The sequence below is a fragment of the Taudactylus pleione genome, unplaced genomic scaffold, assembly GCF_031769625.1.
Source record: "Taudactylus pleione unplaced genomic scaffold, aTauple2 ptg000209l, whole genome shotgun sequence".
In the NCBI taxonomy this organism is placed as follows: domain Eukaryota; kingdom Metazoa; phylum Chordata; class Amphibia; order Anura; family Myobatrachidae; genus Taudactylus; species Taudactylus pleione.
In genome coordinates this window covers 2514960-2532579 of record NW_028284611.1, presented here as the reverse complement: position 1 = coordinate 2532579, position 17620 = coordinate 2514960, and the positions used below count along the sequence as shown (strand labels likewise).

Here is a 17620-nt window from a genome sequence, read left to right as displayed (position 1 = left end):
ACTGGACCACAATCTGCAAAGGGTGGATAGCCCGGCAACAGTCACATTGGTAGCGGTGATAGCAATGACCAGCCAGTGCAGTGCAATGGCAAATGTCTCTGTGTTACGTGCTACACACTCTGTGCTCTGGGTGATCACACCTGCTAGAGTCAGCGGGAAGGTTCTGCACAATAGTACGTAAAGCTGGCTGTTCAGGAAACAGATGCAGTTCAATGGTGATACCTTGACGTGTTTCTCCTCCTTAGTAGAGGTTTTTTTAAAAGGCAACATGTGACTCTTCATTTGGAAGGGATTATATACCAAACATTACCAATCACATGCAGTTTATAAAGACCTGATAGGAAATCCGATAGCAGAGTGGGAAGACGTAAAGAAACTGGCTTTCTTTTTTATAAAGCCACATGTTATGCAACGTGAATGAGCACATCTAAAACAACCCAACGTTTTGCACAGCCAACTTGAAGACCTGGATAATGAGCTAGATCCATTTCCCTTTTTCCTAAAAAAACTTAGGGCTAAATATTATCAAAGTGGTGTGATAGTGCGCACGGGCATGTTATCAGTAGAGCAATAATTCATATACCTTAACACCAAGGGTGTAAATGGTAAGATGTGCTGGCCAGATTAGGCTCAGTATCTGGTAACATATATCATAAAATGCCCACCAGAACAGATTGGCCCAAGTTGCTCACCCAAAGGAAGGGATAGAATAAAGAAAAGATACGAGGACTTCAGGTGGGCGGGGCATCTTGAATGGCCGCATCTTAATGGGGCTCCGGTGCATGGACTCTTAAATCCAGATCCATCTGAAGTTTAAATCCTTCCCTTCCGAGGAGAAAGCTAAGCATCGGTTACTGTAGATGGTGGTGAACGGAAGGAGACCTTCATCGAGTCCCCCTCGCCATATCTCCCCAGAGTCTGGCCACTGACACTGATGGCCTGGTGGGCGCGTGCATTTCTTCATCTCTAACCTGCTTTTCATAGTGCGGCTGCACGCCTGGCCCTTCTGCGGAACATTCCCTTACAAATATCCCACAACTCCTTACCTTTCCTCTGCTGGGGTGCGCTGTCGGAGGATGGTCGCAGAGACAGCTGACTGCAGCTGCCGTCTCTCTCTAACCCCAAATAGTGGAGCTGAGGGCCTGATTCAGAGCCACTCGTAAGTGGCCGCTCCTTCGCTCCGAGCGATGTTCGCACATCTGCGCATGCGTATGGGTCGTAATGCACATGCGCCAACCAGTCAGTGTGGTCGGAAATCATGTGCTCGCAAAACAGCGAATGCCTGCTAATTTGAGTGACAGAATGAGGCATTTGTGGGTGGTAACAGGGGAAGGTGCTTGAAAACGGGGAGTGGAGATCCAAACGCAGGCGTGCCAAACGGTCAAAACGGGTGTTTAATGGGTGTGCATAATTACCAAAGCAGCGTCATCGACCACGTCACTTGGTTGTCTTTTAGCCTGAACTGCTCGCATGATTGCAGTAGGAAAATGCTACCACAAGAATAGCGAGCAGTTCATACGCATTTCGATGTACTCGATTAATCAAATAAATAGCGGAGATGACGTATGATGCGAGCGGCCAGGGGGGCGTCTTTACAAAATAGCAAGTGCATGTTTCGGACGCTCGCTCAGATATAGAGGCGTCAACAGACCGCAAAGAGCGAGCACTCAATTTAAATAGCCAGCCCCTTTTTCTGAACGAGCGTCCGCAAATAGCGTCTGGCTCTGAATCAGGCCCAGAGTCTGTTTGCGGCTGCACAGGCTTGAGTGCTGGCTCCGGGCAGTGTAAATGGGAGAGCTGCATATTTACTGCATAGAGTGAGCTAACTTGGACAGGGCAGCTGGGAGGGTCTGTGCTTAATCACGGGCTGACTAGCGCTGGTGCCTGTTTGTACTACTCCCTCTATTCCCACCATCCCTCTTGTCTCTTCCTCTCCCCCAATCTTTTTCATACTTTTTCCACACTAGTACCCCCCTTATTTTTCTTTTATCTTTCTGAAGTAGTCAGTGGATTTTATTGGACACTTCAAAACCACAAGTATCAAGCACAGTTTGGTCTGCAGACTCTGATCTAATATTCCTAGGGGAAGCTTATGAATATAAATTCTCTATTGGCCAAGGTTCTATAGTATTTGGACAGAATATATATATATATATTTTCTAATTTGCATATACAGATATTTTGTAATTGTATATCTTTATATTTGTATGAACCCTGAAATCTCTCACTGGATATACTAGTTGGTATTTGGTTTGGATTTCTCTACAGTGTATATCTCTACAGTGTAAAAATAATGACCATAGGGTAATAGTACCATCTAGTGGTCACCTCTTGCCATTGAAGGAACATTTCCTTTTCTATTGCTGTCTATTTTACTATAGAGCTATTATCAGATCATCTCTAGTATATTGTGTAATATTACTGTTCAAAGGTTCACTATCACCATCTAGTGGCCATTTTTGGTAACTACAAGTTTTTTCTCTTATAATGTGTCATGTTTTACAAATCTTAACTGATTAACGCTATTTTGTACTACTATCTACTTTATTTACTGGGGGTTTTGTCGGTTTGGAAAATATGTAGTCCCAATTAATTATTGGGAGAATGCCCATAGAGAACAATATGAAAAAAAACCTTAATGCGTAAAAAATATCACCATCAGGGTATAATAGCAAGCCATAAAGCCATAATAAGTAAAATAGTACTCAGCACATCTTGTTGATAAGTAGCCTTCATAGGGCCCGGGGAGACACGCTCTGAACCCGGATGGCTCCAACAGCTGTTTCGGGTTGCCTTCCCCAGGAAACCACAAAACACCACTGTGCCCATATCCTGTTAAATACCCACCACCTAGATGGTGAGACAACTCACCTGTGGAGCATCATCACTCGCATCACACCACCGCCGGAGTCCCGTGGTCTCCATGCCACATGCTGACAGCAAGCTCCACCCGTCACACCGGAAGTGACGTCAGACGGAAATAACATACACCAGCCATGCAATGGGGAAGGCATCAGGGTTCCTAGATCGCCAGAAGTGATGCTCGCGGACCTCACACACCCATTCAAATGTAAACAAAACATGAACACATGACATTAGACACATACAAATATCCAGTAATACACCAAAATTACCCAAACGAACATCTATTAAGCCTTGTGGACCAAGAATATAACATTAGATAAGTATACAGTAAAAACATATTAGGATAGACATATGACATATAGCAGTCGGCACTGGCATAGACTATATAACAAAACCAATATATATATATATATATATATATATATATATATATCTCCATACAGGGGTAGCAGGACCTATCTCAAACAAATATATTGTAATAAATAATGGAAGGGTTGAACCGGCATTAGAAAATCCTAAACACACATAATTGAATTACTAATCGCCTAGATAGGGTGCAAATGTAAATTCCTCATTTAGTCCATGGGGAACCATGGTTCCAAGTTTGTAAATCCACCTGCACTCTTGTTTCAAGAGCAATTTATCTCTATTGCCACCCCTCCGCAAAGGGGGCACATGGTCAATGGGCATGACAAGAAAGTCCATTAATGGATGACCCTCTTTAACAAAGTGTCTCGCCACTGGTGGCCTGGCCGATTCCATTTTAACATAAGCTCTTCTAATAGAAGATCTATGCATTGCTGTTCTTTCTTTCAACATATGGATTGTTTTGCCCACATAGATTTTATGACAAGGGCAAATAATTGCATAGGTAACATATTTCGTATCACAGCTCATGCAATGTCTAAGAGGGTATACCTTTCCTTTCGTGGGGTGGACAAACATATTGCCAGTCTTCATATAGCGGCAGTTCACACAACCAGTGCATCTGAAGGACCCTTTCTGCAATCTTAGCCAATTAGTGGCTGCATCTCCAGTAGAGGCAATATCGGAGCATGAAATTCTCAACAGTGTATTTTTACATATATCTTTCAAGACTGGATCTGTTTGAATAATGTGCCTATGGCGCAATATGGTTTTTTTGATTACCCCTGAGGTGATCTAAAAATTGCTGGAAAAAATGAATCTCAAATCTTTGTCCTCTTCCCTAGGAAACGGTTTCAACAGGTCCTCTCTTTTTAATAATTTGCATCTTTCAATAGCTTTCTTGACTTCTCTTGGTGGATAGCCCCTTTCAATAAATGTATTACCCATACTTTCCAGGGCATCTAGCATGTCACGTTCATCTGAAGTTATACATACTACTCTAACAAGTTGAGAGTATGGCAAGCCCTTTTTGAGTGGTGCTGGATGAAAACTGGAGGCCTCCAGTAGCATATTCTTGTCGGTAGGCTTCCTAAAATTTTAGTTGAAATTCGCCCATTGGAAACCATAACACAGACATCTAGATAGTCAATTTGTTCGATACTGTATGTATAGGTAAATCTAATAGACCCAGGTAGCAGGTTCAAACCCTCCATAATCTCCTTGAGAGCCATCTCACCTCCAGTCCACAGCATGAAAATATCATCAATAAATCTCACGTAAAACAAAACAAAACGTGAAAAATGTGGGTTAGCCAAAATGTGTCATTTTTCAAAACAATACATAAACAATTGGCGTATGCCAGGGCCATATTAGACCCCACTGCCATTCCTTTCAGTGGTAAATAAAAAGCGTTATTAAACAAAAAGTGATTTTTGTGCAAAATTACTTCCATTAATAATAGCAGAAACTCAATAGGAGGACCCGCATACTGTGGACTGGAGGCTAGAACCTCCCTAACTGCCTGCATTCCCTCGGCATATCCTATATTTGTATATAGACTGGTGACGTCTAACATCACCAACAAACAATCCTGTGGTAGCTGGCCAATGGAGGACACCTTACACAAAAAGTTGGAGGTGTCTATCAAAAAATAGGGCGTACTCTGAACAATGGGCTGCAAGTAGTAATCTACAAACTGCGATATTCTCTGACATAATGATCCCCGAGAACTAATTATGGGTCTGCCAGGGGGTTGTGTAAGCGATTTATGCACTTTCGGTAGAATATAGAGTAGTGGTATTCTGGGAAAATCTTGTTTCAAGAAACGTACAGTGTGGTCGTCAATCCAGCCATTAATATGAACCATTTGGATTATATTTATTATATATATATTCAGGCATTTTTGTAATAATTTTTTGGGGGTATGGACAGGTATTTTGACAAAACCATGCCACCTAAACAACCTGTATCTACAAAACAAGGTAAAAATAAGGCACCTTCTCAGAAATCTGCCCCAACTTCTCCAACTGCCTCAGATCAGGGCCCTTCAGATTCATCAAAAGGGGATGGTACCCCTCTATCTGCTAAAGAAATATCAGACTTTTTGATGCCATTGCTGGATGTAAGGTTTAATGATCTCCAAACCCGTATAGAAGTGGGATTGACATGAAGAATAGATTCACATGCCTCTCGCATAACAGCATTAGAGTCAAGGATTAGTGATACCGAGGATCATTTGAGTTCCTGTCAGACAGAAGTGTCAGCCCATGATAGTTTATTGCAACAGATGCAGGAGAAAATAGATGACCTAGAAAATAGGTCTAGGCGCAATAATTTAAGATTTATAGGGGTGCTTGAGACTATATCTGGATCAGGACTAACAACCTTCCTTACCACAGATGTTCCTACAGCTCTGGGGATACTTGATTCAATAGATATTCCTCATATTGAGAGAGCTCATAGAATTGGGATGGAAAGGGAGGGAGGTTGTCAGAGGTCCCGTCCTGTGATAGCAAGATACCTTGATTACAGAACAAAGGAGCAGATTCTGTTTGCATTTCGTAGATCAAGAGATTTATTGGTCAATGGTCACAAAATTCTGATATTCCAAGATTTCTCTGCCTTGATAAGCCAAAATAGAAAGGAATTTTTGGAAGTTTGCTCTTTTCTACACAACAAGAATATTAGATTTGCTTTATTGTACCCTGCGAAGATTCGAGTCCTGGAGAATGGATCTAATCTGTTTTTTACGGACCCTGCTTTGGCTAAATCACATTTTATGTCTAATATGTCTCCACGTCAATCTCCTACCAGATGATCATTCTCTAAGATTATTTTTTTTTATAATATTACTTGTTTAGAAATGCTCTGCCTGACCAGGAACATAGAACATTAATTATTTCTGTTCTATTATGATAACCCCAGTATATATTTATTTTTTGTCTTTTTTTTTTGAGTATTTTAATACACACTCTCTATGGGATAAATCCCTAAAATTTTGTTATGTTTTTTTTTTCTCTCCTTTATTCCCCCCCTCTCTTATTTGTTAAAAATGTTGAAGTGTGCACCTCTAAATTTAGTAGGTGCCTCTACGGTTTTGTTATGATGGAAAATTTATAAAAAGGTGGTAGGAGGTACAGTGAGATATGTTGTCCATGTTTTTCTAACATATTCTACTCAATTTTGTGTAGGATAATGTTCGGTCTTCGACACGGGCCCGGATGGGACATCATGAAAAATATTCCATGCAAAGTATATCTGGGTGATGAGGTGAGTAGCCATGCCGTCTTCTAGAACTGATTTTTCTTCCTCATCCCCTCCCTCCCAGCCCTTAATTATTATTTCCTGGAATGTTGGTGGACTACATACTTCTATAAAACTAAGAAGGGTATTGACTCATTTAAAACATCTCAAACCAGATGTAATTTTTCTTCAGGAGACCCATTGGGTCTCATCGGAGGATACTTTATTAAAAGCTCTGTGGCTTGGTCACTGTGTCTCAGCTTCTTTCCATAGGAAGGTTTGGGGAGTGGCTATATTGTTTCAGAAATATTTGCCGATCTCCATACTATCACAAACCGTTGATCCTGAGGGCCGTTATATTATTATGGATGTGGAAATATTCCAAACAAAATATGCATTGGTAAATTTTTATGCCCCTAATGTTAATACTCATTTATATATCCAGACTTTAGGCCAAATTTTGCAAGGATGCACCAAATATGCCCTTATACAAGGTGGTGATTTTAATATGGTGGAGGACCCTCTTCTAGACAAGTCGCCTCCCGCACCGAGACTTCCATTGTCACAGTGCAGCATTCTTCAATCCTTTACAGTTAACCTTGGTCTGGCGGACCCTTGGAGGATTTTAAATCCTACAGACAAAACATGCATGTGTCTTTTGATGGTGCATGGTTCTCTTTCCAGGATTGATAAACTTTTGGTGTTAGATGAACTGATGACCCATATATCTCGAGTAGACATACATGACATAATTATATCTGACCATGCCCCAGTATCTATAGCCTTGACTCACTCCCAAATGAGACAGGAAGACAGGATATGGCGGTTCCCTTATTATTTAGCTAATTGCAATGATTTTAAATCCTATTTGATTCATCATTGGACAAATCATATTGATGATAATTTGGAATGTTGGGATCGTCCAGTCCTCTTTTGGGAAGCGTTTAAGGCCACTATGAGGGGGCACATTATTGGTTATGTTTCACACAAAAAAAGGAGGCTAGGGCAGAATATAACTCCATTAGGTCGGCCATGTGTGACTCTTTTCAGTCTTATACAGCTAACCCCTTTATGGAGACGATGCGAATATATAAACAAACACGTAAGTTACTGGAGACTTATTTGGCGACACAGGCTAAGCACTCCTTGGATTACACTAGGAATAAATACTATAGATGGGGTAATAAGGCAGGAAAGTTATTGGCAGCTATGTCTAAACAATTTTGAAAATGACACACTATTGTTTCTCTGAAACAGTCCTCCACAGGAGCAATTTTAACTAAGTCTTCAGAGATAACAGCCAAATTCCAGACATATTTTGAGAACATATTTGGTTCTTCCCCAGTGGAAGCAGAGAGAGGTTTTAGTTGGTGACATAACTGTGGATAAAGTGAATGTGGCCATCTCTCATCTTCCTAATGGTAAATCACCTGGTCCAGATGGTTTATCAGGGGATTACTATCGCATTCTGCAACCTCATATAGCCCCTGTGTTGTTGGAGTTGTATAGGGAGATCCATACCAAAGGTTCTCAATACACTACCTTCAATGAGGCATTTATGACATTAATACCTAAACCTGAAAGAGATCCGGATCTAGTAACTTCTTAGAGGCCGATCAGCTTATTAAATACAGATTTCAAAATTTTGGGCAAAATTATGGCTACTCGTCTCCAAAATATATTGCCTCTCATTTTATCTGAACATCTGTCAGGTTTTGTCCAGGGTCGCCATGTCAATAAAACTATTCATACTGTACTAGCTGCAATAATATCTTGTAATGCTTCTCAAGCGAAACAAAATATGCTTTTAAGCCTAGATGTGAATAAGGCATTTGATATGGTGCTTTGGCCACATCTTTTCAAAGTCTTGGAATTACGGGGATTTGACTCGATTTTTATTAATTTAATTAAATATTTTTATACTGAACCTTCCACATCCCTTTTGATTAATGGCACAATAGGTCCTCGGTTTATCTTGGGGAGAGGAACCCGGCAGGGGTGCCCATTATCCCCTCTTCTGTTTAATTTGGCTCTGGACCCTTTGCTGAAAACTTTACAAAATTGGGATGCTTTTAAAGGTATTAAAATTGGCCACCAGGAAATTAAAATATCAGCTTTTGCTGACGACATCCTTTTATATATTCATGACCCTGAACACCCTCTTTCTCAAATTCTTGACAAAACTGATTTATTAGGCTCCATATCGGGTTTTAGTATAAATATGGAAAAGTCAATAGCAATGCTATTACATAACAGACTGATACGCCCTCATTGGGCGAGTAGGTTTTCTTTTCAGTGGGCTGCTTCTAATATTCCGCATTTGGGAATAGTTCTACCACGACATCATGCTAACCTATATAGTTATAATGTCGACCGAGCTATACAAATTTTGAATAGAAATATCAAAGTTTGGGAGCGGTTATCACTTTCTTATTTTTGGAGGAGGGCTAAAGAGTGGAACCACAGCAGTGGAGCAGAAAACAATACTTAGGCAATGGCGATGCTGAGCTCTGTAGTGCGGCTGGTAACTGACACCAGAAGTTTAACCGGAACATGAGCAGAGATATAGCAAAGTCCACAACAAACTACAGGCACAGCGGGGATCTGGCAGGAGTCCAAGAAAGACCTGAAAGTACCGTTGCACAGACACTGAGACACAGTTAGTAACAGGCTTTATACTAGAGGTCTATGAGCCATTGGAAATTCAGAACATGTGACCCAAATGGAATCAGGGTTGAAATAATGAGCAATCTAGGAATCCCACAACCTGACAACACCTTGGAAACAGATGATCACTTTAACTCTCTATCCCCTGTATGAAGAACACCAGCAAGCACGATAGCTCCTCCAATGACCACAAAGGAACTTTGGCAAAAGTAGTCTACCTTTATGTACTGAAATAGTCGCAGTCCTGACAATGCCATAGTGAGGGAGCTGACAATTATCATTGTTTATGGACATGCCTAATTGCTCAATAATTCTGGCACCTTATCTGAAGATTTGCTGAGGCAAAATTGATTAACTATGTGCCATTTACCCCAGAATGGGCAATACTAGGGATTATTAATCCAGATATCAGAAGTACAAAAGTAGGAAAAAAACTCTTGCTAGCCCTTATTGCTGCAGGTAGGAAGACTATTTTACAGGGGTGGATTGCTGCAGAACTCCCCCCAAATACTTTTATTTCTCAGTAAACTTAATTTCCTATTTAGGATGGATTGGATAGAAATGTTATTGCTTAGCGATATGAGAGCAGAAAGATTATTCATGACTGTGACGATTAATCACAAGAATAATCGCCAGAAATAATATTTTGTGAACTATGAAGTCCTTTAATTGAACTGTGTGTGCCTAGAAGGGCTGAGGTATTACCCCACCTCTTTTGAAGATAGGCGTTCCAGGGAGAGGGGTTGATAATGATCTATGTCCTGTGATTTGAGGAGTATTATATAACTGTGTATCCTTTAGCTCTATAGACTGTATAAACATGGTATGTCCATTGCTATTTGGTGTGCAGGTCAGAAAGGGCTGGAATTAGCAAGTGAATGGCTTTCAGGTAACAAAATGATGTATATCCCTCACAGTGTGAGGCAATGTGTGACCAACTCTCCCTTTTTATGACCCCTGAAGTCAGTGTCCTATATCATAATCCCAGAACCAGACCTCCTGTTACTTCAGTGCCCTACTTCTAAGGACTATTGTTATGCTATAGAGGCTGAGATAAGGATTCTGGTATTTACTATAAGTCTAGAAGGGGGGAGTTGAAGAGTGAGTTATATCATCACTTATCTTTAAAGAAGGGACCCTGTTAGTTTGGCCAGGTAACCCTGTATTGGAAATCTATTAATCTTAAACCCTGCTGACCTGATTGGGAGACCCTGTTAAGTATGAACAAAGAATTAGGGATGTATAAAAAGAGAATACCATCTAACATTCAATGTCCACTCCTTGGGGTTCAGACAGTCAGGTCTGGGAGTGCATCAGGATATTCCTGTGGGTGAGATCCCCCACCCCATCAGCAGTGCTAAGAACTTTAGTGTAAGTTGTCTTAGGGACTCTGAATTATTTCTCTCTTTGATTTTGTAAGAGAATATTTGCAATATAATCTGTTTGTCATTTTATTAATATTTTTGTAACTAAGCCTTGAAAATATTTTTTGGATTAAACACATTTAATCTAGCATATTCTCCGTGATTCTTATTGAACTTGCGTGCCTGGATAGGCCCATGCTACTTATTTGTGTGTCATTTGAATGTGATTTATTATTAATTTGTTGGGAGATCGCTGACCTCCGGAGAACAGTCTGCGTGGTGGCAGAAGAACCGTGTATTTTGGTAAGTGACCGCAGTGCACCAGCATCACAACCAGCTGATCCAGATTGTTGTTTCTGTGAGTCAGCCTGGGTTCTTGACAATGACACTTGGAGTCTTATGTAAACACCCTGCCATTAACAGTAAGACTCCAAATCCACCACAGTCTCAAAAATTCAACATGGTATTTAACCAGACTAGCAGCGCAGGACCAACCAATTTTATTAGATTAATTAGTGGGGTGTTGGTGGGTTTTTCATCTGGGGTTCCGTGTTGAAATTTTATTTTTGGTTAATGGGATCACAGCCGGGATCACTATTATATTATTTTATTGTTATTAATATTTATGGTTGTATGTATTCAGTTCACAATTCACTGGTATTTTGCTTGTTATAGCTATCCAAATCGTTGGGTTGCTTTAAATGTGCTCATTCACGTTGCATAACATGTGTGGAGCACGTAACACAGAGACATTTGTCATTGCACTGCACTGCACTGGCTGGTCATTGCTACCACCGCTACCAGTGTGACTGTTGCCGGGCTATCCACCCTTTGCATATTATGGTCCAGTGACTGGGTTGTGCCTTTGTGGATAAGCGGCTGCAGTAACCATCTTTGGCACTCATCCTGCCCTGCCAGCTACTCCTAAGCCACACACAGCTGCATACGGGATGGACAGCCACGCTCCATTTACTCTCTGGGATATTGCTGTTCATCCAAGGCAGGCTAGTATTGCATGGTGAGTGACCCTACAATTATTAGGGGCCCACAACAATCCTCATTATGGGAGAGAGACTATATGTATAAATTAAGCAATGATTATCTTTAAACTTTGTACTTTATATAGTCAATCTACCAGTGGCGTAACTAAGGGGGGTCAAGAAGGGTGTGTGCCTTGGGGCACCGTAGGACCAGCAGTGCGGGGGGGCACCGCCAGCCATGGTACCAGCCCATCTTAGTTACCTGTGTAGTGCCGACCGCAGTGAGTGCGGTCAGCACTACACACTATATATAGGATCGGCATTAGGCTTCCCTGTGCCCAGCGCCAGTCCCGTGCTGCACTATTGAGCCCCTTTACATCCCCCTGAGTGCTTGCACAATAGCACCAGAAGGAGGGTGGAAGGTGGGCTCAGGCTGTGAATTTTTTACAGAAACATCGCCACCAGCGCATCAGTGATGTTTGTGTTAACCAGCAGCCAATGATAGTCAGACAGACTGACTCACAGCAAGGGCCAGGCTAGAGCTCAATCATGGGTAATGGGAGAGACGTCATTACATCATGATGTCTCTCCCATAATGCAGAGCGCGCCAGCCCGGGAGGAATGACGTGCGACAGGAGCAGTGACCAGAGCCAGAGCATGGATTCAGGTAAGTGTATTTATTTTTTTTTTTATTATTATTATTATTATTACTTGTATTTGTCTGCACTAATCGGAGGGGGGGAATACTACTTCTACTGGGGGCACTGCATCTGAAAGGGAGACCTCTACTGGGGGCACTACAGGCGGGACTACTACTGGGGGCACTGCATTGGGAGGGAGGACCTCTACTGGGGACTACTACTGGGAGGGACTACTAATGGGGGGACTATATAAGGGGCTTACTACTAGGGGAACTGCACTGGGGGACCACTACTGGGGGCACTGCATTGGGAGGACCTGGACCACTACAGAGGGCACTGGAAAGGGAGGATCACTACAGGGGGCACTGCATAGAGGGGATTACTACTGGGGGCATTATATAAAGGGCACTGCATAAGAGGGACCAGTACTGGGGGCACTGGATAGGGGGGATCACTAATTGGGGCACTGCATAGGGGGGACTACTACTGGGGGCACTATATAAAGGGCACTGCATAAGGGGGTCCACTATTGGGGGCACTGCATAAGGGGAACTAATGGAGGGCTGCATAAGGGGGACCACTTCTGGGGGCTCTGCATAGGGGTGACTACTACTGGGGGTACTATATAAAGGGCACTGCATAGGGGGTACCACTACTGGAGGCACTATATAAGGGGCACTGCATAAGTAGACCACTACTGGGGGCACTGTATAAGGGGAACTAATGGGGGGCTGCATAAGGGGGACCACAACTGGGGGAACTGCATAGAGGGGGATTACTACTGGGGGCACTATATAAAGCGTACTGCATAGGGGTACCACTACTGGGGGCACTGCATAAGGAGGGAATACTACTGGGGGCACTATATAAAGGGCACTGCATAGGGGGTACCACTACTGGGGTCACTATATAAGGGGCACTGAATAAGGGGACCACTACTGGGGGCACTGTATAAGGGGAACTAATGGGAGCTGCATAAGGGGGACCACTACTGGGGTTACTGTATATGGGACTCTACTATGGTTCTGCATAAGAGGGACCACTACTGGGGACATTGCTTACTGGGGGCACTGTATAAGGGGAACTAATGGGAGCTGCATAGGGGGTACCACTACTGGTGGCACTGCATAGGGGGGACTACTACTGGGGACACTATAAAAAGGGCACTGCATATGGGTACCACTACTGGGGGCACAGCATAGGGGGGACTACTACTGGGGGCACTATATAAAGCGTACTGCATAGGGGTACCACTACTGGGGGCACTGCATAAGGAGGGAATACTACTGGGGGCACTACATAAAGGGCAGCGCATAGGGGGTACCACTACTGGGGGCTCTATATAAGGGGCACTGAATAAGGGGACCACTACTGGGGGCACTGTATAAGGGGAACTAATGGGAGCTGCATAAGGGGGACCACTACTGGGGTTACTGTATATGGGACTCTACTATGGTCCTGCATAAGAGGGACCACTACTGGGGACATTGCTTACTGGGGGCACTGTATAAGGGGAACTAATGGGAGCTGCATAGGGGGTACCACTACTGGTGGCACTGCATGGGGGGGACTACTACTGGGGACACTATAAAAAGGGCACTGCATATGGGTACCACTACTGGGGGCACAGCATAGGGGGGACTACTACTGGGGGCACTATATAAAGGGCACTGCATAGGGGGTACCACTACTGGGGGCTCCATATAAGGGGCACTGAATAAGGGGGACCACTACTGGGGGCACTGTATAAGGGGAACTAATGGGAGCTGCATAAGGGGGATCACTACTGGGGGCTCTTAATAAGGAGAACTAATGGGGGCTGCATAAGGGGGACCACTACTGGGGTTACTGTATATGGGACACTAGTATGGTCCTGCATAAGAGGGACCACTACTGGGGACATTGCATACTGGGGGTACTGTATAAGGGGTACTACTATGGGCCTGCATAAGAGGGAACACTACTGGCAACATTGTATACTGCGGGTACTGTATAAGGGGGACTACTGGGATTAAGGTGCATATGGAAACGAATGTTCAGAGTGATGAAAAAGGGGTGTGACATGTTGACACACCCCATTTTAAGTGTCCACACCCCTTATGACCACAACCATTTTTGGCACACGTGCCTGCAGCGCGCGCACATAGGGTGGGGGGTGGCTCCATTTTTACATTTGCTCTGGGCTCCAAATACCCTAGTTACGCCACTGCAATCTACTATTCCTATGGGATTTTTTTGGCAAATTTTCAATTGACTTTTTAGCAACATTAAGTCTTTCTCTTAGAGCAGTGGTTCCCAAACTGGGTGCTGTAGCACTCTTTCGTGCCTAAGGCCATTTGCAGGGGTGCCTTCGGTTGGTTGTCCAGTACCAAATGAAATGATTTTTAGTCAATGCGATAGGCAAAACCAGTGCTAATTACTGCCAATCAAAAAATATGTGGACAAAAAGAAGCGCAGTCCTGTCACCCACCACATAACTGACCCTAAGGGTGACATAGAAGCACAATTTACTTCATGTCATTTTTGCTAAATTTCTCAATAAGAAACTTTTGGCCCAGAGGTGCCATGGAAAAAATGCTGATACTCTAGGATGCCGTGATTCAAAAAAGTTTGGGAACCACTGCCTTAGGGGGTTAATATATGGTAACATTGTTGTTTTGTCTTTTAAAAATATTATCTGTTGCATTGTTTTAGGCTATGTAACATATTCAGATCAAATTTTAGTATAGAAACTGCAGTTCTTTGCATTGTTTGTATTGTTGTCATTATTATTAATAAAATAGGCTAACAGCTGATAAATTGCTTTTTTATATATATATTTTTTTTTAGTGGTTACAGGCGCAGACATATATATTCCCTATTTCCATGAAGCTTTGTCTTCAAAAGACTAGGTAGCTCCTGGCCGGTTGTTGCTAGATCCAAGTTGGAGAAAGGACCTCTGAAGTCACACACATGTGACAGCTACAGCAGGGCTGGTCAGCTACCTCTGTTACTATTCATTTGGGCATAGAGGGGGAATACAAACCTATGGTGTACAAAGCAAGCCAACATGCCTGAAGTGTGGTGACGGAAGTGAGCCCACGAGGGGACACATTTGGCCCCTTTTCTGAACTATGCTCCTTCCCCTGTTGTCCTGAGTCACATAGTTGTGACATCAGAGGTTTGGTAAATCACATCACTGCTCTTCCTGATTTATGTGTTGGGATTTGCTCTGCACATACGCTGGGTAAGACTTATGCTGCAGTCTATTGTTACTAGAAAATATTGCAAACAATGTGTCACAGTTTTCTCATTGCTGAGCATTGCCTTTATTTCATGGTCTATGCCTGGAGCAGTTTTCATATCTATACTCTGAAGTAAAATATGTGAGAGAAGCTAATTATTATGACTTGGTTTCCGCATATTTTACTAAACAAAGCCTTAACTCTTGTTGTGTTGCTATATATAACAGAGACAGTATAGAGCAGAAATCAGAAATACAGATAGAAACACAGGAAAGGTAAGTACACAGTGTGTCTGGTTATATTACAGTGGGCTCTATTTATTAACATTATTTTTACTAAAATAAAGTGAAAAAGGGTGTTTTCACACCCTTTTCACATTATTTTAGTATCACCTGTAGTTATTACAGGGCAATTGGAGTAGAATTAGTAAAATTCTACTCCAACCCCTAAGTATCACTTATTTTTAGTAAAGCAGATCGCATTTCCCATAATTGTAATGGGAAATGTGATCCGACCAAAGTTACTAAAAATAAATAGTAAAAAAATACCGGGGAAAGCCCTGTGATAATAACGCCACCTGGAGGTGGCGTTATCCAGGGTCTCCCCCGGTTACCGGGCTCCCACTCTGCTCTAACGGGGAGAGCAGAGCCGGGAGCCGGTACCTGTAATCAGCTATGTGGTCTAAGCAGACCGCAAGCTGATTACTGTAAAAAAAAAGAGAAAAAAAATTAAACATTTTTTTTTTACTTACCTGAATCCAGGGACCGGTGATCGGGCCTCCGGTGATGGCTCCTCTCCGGCCAGCTGGTCTCCCATAGTACACTGGGGCCCGGTCATAAGGTGATTGGGCAACAGTGCAGTATGGGAGATCACCTGATCGGGAAGCCCGAAGAAGATCACCGGAGGCCAGGAGGATGCAGGTAAGTGTAATGAAGGGAGGGGGGGTATTTTCCGAAAATACCGTGACTAGAGTGCGGATGGGATCCGCAGGGACAGAGCTTTATCGCAAGCTCTGTCCCTGCAAGGGATTTATAGTAAATCCCTGTGATATTGCCTGAATTCGCAATGCGAATTCACTCGGTAATATCACACTACAATCCGCATTCAATATAGAGAGATACAGAGATACAGGGAGTATACAGAGTGTCTGGTTATATTAGTGTCAGAGAGAGAGGACACAGATCAGGAATACAGAGATACAGGGAGTATACAGAGTGTCTGGTTATATTACAGTGAGAGAAAGAACACAGATAAGGAATACAGAGATACAGGGAGTATACAGAGTGTCTGGTTATATTACAGTGAGAGAGGACACAGATCAGGAATACAGAGAGATACAGAGATAGAGGGAGTATACAGAGTGTCTGGTTATATTACAGTGTGTGAGAGAGAGGACACAGATCAGGAATACAGAGATACAGGGAGTATACAGACTGTCTGGTTATATTACAGTGAGAGAGAGAACACAGATCAGGAATACAGAGATACAGGGAGAATACAGAGTGTCTGGTTGTATTACAGTGAGAGAGAGGACACAGATCAGGAAAACAGAGATACAGAGATACAGGGAGTATACAGAGTGTCTGGTTATATTACAGTGTGAGAGAGAGGACACAGATCAGGAATACAGAGAGATACAGTTAGTATACAGAGTGTCTGGTTATATTACAGTGAGAGAGGACATAGATCAGGAATACAGAGATACAGGGAGTATACAGAGTGTCTGGTTATATTACAGTGTGAGCGAGAGGACACAGATCAGGAATACAGAGATACAGGGAGTATACAGTGTGTCTGGTTATATTACAGTGTGAGAGAGGACACAGATCAGGAATACAGAGATACAGGGATACAGGGAGTATACAGAGTGTCAGGTTATATTACTGTGTGAGCGAGAGGACACAGATCAGGAATACAGAGATACAGTGAGTATACAGAGTGTCTGGTTATACTACAGTTTGAGAGAGAGGACACAGATCAGGAATACAGAGAGATATAGGGAGTATACAGAGTGTCTGGTTATATTACAGTGTGAGAGAGAGGACACAGATCAGGAATACAGAGATACAGGGAGTATACAGAGTGTCTGGTTATATTACAGTGTGAGAGAGAGGACACAGATCAGGAATACAGAGATACAGGGAGTATACAGAGTGTCTGGTTATATTACAGTGAGAGAAAGAACACAGATAAGGAATACAGAGATACAGGGAGTATACAGAGTGTCTGGTTATATTACAGTGAGAGAGGACACAGATCAGGAATACAGA

At 42.7% G+C, this 17620-nt stretch overlaps 1 protein-coding gene across 1 annotated transcript in view; it reads left to right on the top strand.

The window, feature by feature from the left end:
- The first annotated feature begins 5518 nt into the window (after positions 1–5518).
- LOC148517816 (uncharacterized) overlaps positions 5519–17620 on the top strand; it is a 137160-nt gene continuing 125058 nt past the window's right edge. Inside the window, exons 1-4 of the mRNA XM_088478176.1 lie at positions 5519–6012; positions 6423–6501; positions 7820–8071; positions 15578–15625. Of these exons, the coding sequence (XP_088334302.1) occupies positions 5519–6012; positions 6423–6501; positions 7820–8071; positions 15578–15625 (873 nt within the window). The remainder of the gene's footprint in view (positions 6013–6422; positions 6502–7819; positions 8072–15577; positions 15626–17620) is intronic.